The sequence below is a fragment of the Tupaia chinensis genome, unplaced genomic scaffold, assembly GCF_000334495.1.
Source record: "Tupaia chinensis unplaced genomic scaffold, TupChi_1.0 Scaffold000671_1, whole genome shotgun sequence".
In the NCBI taxonomy this organism is placed as follows: Eukaryota; Metazoa; Chordata; class Mammalia; order Scandentia; family Tupaiidae; genus Tupaia; species Tupaia belangeri.
In genome coordinates this window covers 132,430-136,287 of record NW_006160193.1, presented here as the reverse complement: position 1 = coordinate 136,287, position 3,858 = coordinate 132,430, and the positions used below count along the sequence as shown (strand labels likewise).

General features: G+C 38.1%; 1 protein-coding gene across 1 annotated transcript in view; it reads left to right on the top strand.

Annotated features, from left to right (window-relative positions):
• The window catches only part of ATG2B (autophagy related 2B), a 96,098-nt gene that overhangs the window by 27,195 nt on the left and 65,045 nt on the right, over window positions 1–3,858 (top strand). Inside the window, exons 7-8 of the mRNA XM_027776378.1 lie at window positions 2,430–2,526; window positions 3,070–3,255. Of these exons, the coding sequence (XP_027632179.1) occupies window positions 2,430–2,526; window positions 3,070–3,255 (283 nt within the window). The remainder of the gene's footprint in view (window positions 1–2,429; window positions 2,527–3,069; window positions 3,256–3,858) is intronic.

The following is a 3,858-nucleotide window of genomic DNA, read 5'->3' as shown; positions in this document are numbered from 1 at the left end:
CAAGTTATAAACGATTGGATTTTATTTTTTTAGTCTTCTAAAAATAATAACCCTCGAGTTGTGTAATCTGGTGTTTCACATATTCAATTTTAATGTATGTTTTTGGGAATATATTGGGTCATCAGAAAAGTCATGGTATGTGTTTACATTGGAAAAGAGAAAAATACGCCATGACTTTTCTGACAACCCAATATATCGAAATAGGTACTCTCTGTATTGAATTTAGAGATTTTTGTTTTAGTTACCATGTTACAGTGAATTGAAATTTGTTTTTCAGTTGTTACATTCTTTTATATTACCCAAAGAAAGTAATATTTACTTTCTTGAATGTCAAACTCGGAGTGTATTGGCAGTGAAATATCATGGTGAACATTTCAATTCCAATGAATTGTAAATGAAACTCTTGATTATCTGTTATAATGAAGGTCAGAGATTGTGTTTTTAATACCAAGAAATTAATGAAACTCTTGATTATCTGTTATAATTAATATCAGAGATTGTGTTATTAATACTAAGAAATTTAAAAAAAAATTAAAATTTGGCCTGTAGGGCTGGCTCTACAGCCTAGTGCTTAAGGAGCCAGATCCCACATGGCTAAACCCTGACAGGGTGGAGTGATGGAGGGCAAGGGATTGCAGTGTGGCCACTCCCCACTGGGAGGTGCTTTCTTCCTCTTTTTCTCTTGCTTGTCTGTCGCTGGTGAGTGCATGTGCCCTCTGGCAAATAAAAGATTAGCCTGTAATCAGAAACACATTTCCCACTCTCTCCAGCCTGAATTCCTTGCTGGCTTGGATGAAGCTGTCTGTGGATGGAACTAGGGAGCCATGCCACGGGAGCAGTGGAGGCTTTTTCTCTGAATCAGCCCAGGTTGAAGTCCTGGCTCTGGATTTTTTACATGGCCTCATGCAAGTCACTTCATCTTTGTAAATCTAGTTCCTTGTCTGTAGAACAGGAAAAAGAATTAGAGGAAATATGTTTTATACATATTTCTGCACTTGGCAGAGAACCCCAATAATTGAAAAAATGATAATGATGAATATTATTGGAGAATATATTCTTTTTTTTTTTTTTGGAAAAGATTTTGCTATAGGGCACATGCACTCGCCAGAAAGACAGAGAGAGACAGAGAGGCAGAAAGCGAGAAATCACCCCCCAGGAGGGATGACCATGCCGCAATCCCTTCTCCTCCATTCTCCTCTCGGGATCTTGGGCATGCATGCACATGCACCTGGTGTGAATTTAAGCCACCGGGTCCAGGACGCGAATTGCAGTTGAATACATGGGAGTCCAGCGACATAGCCATTACGCTAATGGCTGGTCCCAGATAATATATTCTTAAATCATGGAAATTTTTCAAAGTCACTGTTATTTTACGTTTTGCTTTCAGAATCAGAAAAATTTTTTCTCTTGGGCAAGAAGCCGTTTTGTGAATTTAGATGTATTTTGTTAATGGAGTGATTTTTCAGTTGCAAAATGGCATAAAGATAGTAGGAGTGAGAGGTAGCATATTCGAATGGAGACGAGGTGAGTGAAAAGTGAAGCAGGCACGTTCAGCTTTTTCGATGTGGTGTAGAGAATAGAGTCATTGCTTTTGTCAGATTGTACTCCACAGGAATCAGGAAGACAGTGAGGATGGCTTTTATTTCTAGCAGGGAAAATGGGCAGATTGGAAAGGAGAAGAGACACCTACGTCAGCGGCGTCTGCTGTGGTTCCCACTCCCGTGCCCAGGCTGTGAAACAGTGGACACTGGAGAGGCAGGTCCTCCCCAGCTTTCTCTAGAGCGTGACCCAGGGGCAGACTCACGCAAGCCGCCTCTGTTTGTTCTTGGTTTGACTCAAGCTTCAAGTACCATGACTTTAGTCTTTTGAAAGTCAGGGAATATGGAATGATGTCACCTCGGAGACTGTGTGAGACTATGTGTTACGGCCTCTTCAAATTCTTTAAATATTCAAAAGACTTAGAGACAAAGGTATGACACTAGTCTTGCCAACATGGAATTTCTCAGGAGGACTTTTCCTCTTAGCAGTCTGGATTGTGTGCCTTCGGGGCCAGCTTGTTGGTGTGGTGAAGGCAGCTGTGTCCCACATGGCTGACAGCAATTTGAGACTCTGACCTGGCGGCTTGGAAAATATACTGAGTGCTTGTGCATGTGTGCCCAAAATTCCGAAAGGAGAATGGAGCAGAAGGGGTTGGAGAGTGGCCATGCCTCCTGAGGGGTGCTTTCTCACTTTTCCTCTCTCTCTCTGTCTCTTTCTGGCGAGTGCACATGACCTACAGCAAATTAAAACAAAATGGATGGTGTGCATTGCTAGGTAGACTCCTAGGCGAAGGACTCTGAGGGTAAGGGGTCAGTGCATTAAGATTTGCTGGGATTTATGGGGATGAGGTTGTAAAGAGTATTCATCCTGAACATTTTTTTCTTTTCAAGTTGGATATTGATGGGCAGATAGACTCTATTCATTTATTCCTGTCGCCAAGGCAGGTCCACTTGCTTCTGGATATGTTGGCAGCTATCGCAGGGCCAGGTGAGTGTAGATCTGGTATTATTTTTAATTCATTAAAACTTTAACTAAAACATATACATGTAGAAAATTATTATTTTTGAAATTGTGAAATTAAAAATGAATTGTAAATAAGAATCCTAAATAAATATGATTGGGGCTTTTGAATTGTGTTACCTTGGCACCAATTTAATGCAGATGGTGTGTGTCACATTCTTAACTGTTTCAGAATTGTGCTGACCCACTTCTTTGGTTGGGGATAGTATTTCATACACCTGAGAAAAGTAAAATTCTTGAACACAGTGTGTAGAAAATATAATTCTTGAACACCCATTTCAAAATAGTTTTAATAACTCACATCTCTCAGTTAAGATTTTATGATCCTGGGCTAGTCGTTTAAAGCCATTGTTTAAATCTCTGATTAATGTTAATGTTAATATTAATGATGGTTTGTACTGTGGTGTTAAGTTGCCATTGGCATTTGGATAAAGGGGTTTTGGGAAAGAAATAATGAATTAAGTAACTTCAAATTTAATTACTGTTTTGCTTTCTTTTGTATACCTGTAGAAAATTCTAGCAAAATAGGGTTAGCTAATAAAGATAGGAAAAATCGACCCATGCAGCAGGAAGACGAGTATCGAATTCAGATGGAATTAAACCGGTATTATTTGAGGAAAGATTCTCTCTCTGTGGGTGTATCTTCAGAACAAAGCTTTTATGAGACAGAAACCGCTCGTACACCTTCTAGCCGTGGTAAGCGACTCAAATAGTTGATGCCGGAATTATACATTCTCATCACAGACAAAATTAAACTTAATTTGGCCTGCTGTGAAAAGCAGTTAAGCAATGAAAGGAAAAAAGATCCACACTGTAAAACATTTGAATTTGTAAGTTGATCTGACCGCAACATTATATGCAGCAGAGTGCAATAGCATGTCTTTTCATTTGGGTAGTTTTGTTTTCACAAATGATTTATTCTAAGAAAAGATTCTTTTAAAAAATGTACATTTATATCAAAGGTAAATTGGAGGTAGTTATTCATTTAATGCACATTTAATGATTTATGAAAAATTCCTTTAAATAAGACATTTTCCTTTATTAATCTTTCCATAGATTATATGTAAGTATAATCTTTACCCAGCCTACTTTACATTTATAGTTGTTTCAGAATATATAAGCACAAATAGCACGATAATAAGAGCCAATTTAAGTGTGGAAAGTTGAACCAAATAAAAAATTAAAGCTTACTCAAGGAATTTTGGTCATAACAAACTTCATTTATATAAGGGTAAAAACAGTCTCCAGAAAGAAAAAACTAGGACATAAATAGAATTCTTAATATTATCTTCCCCCCCC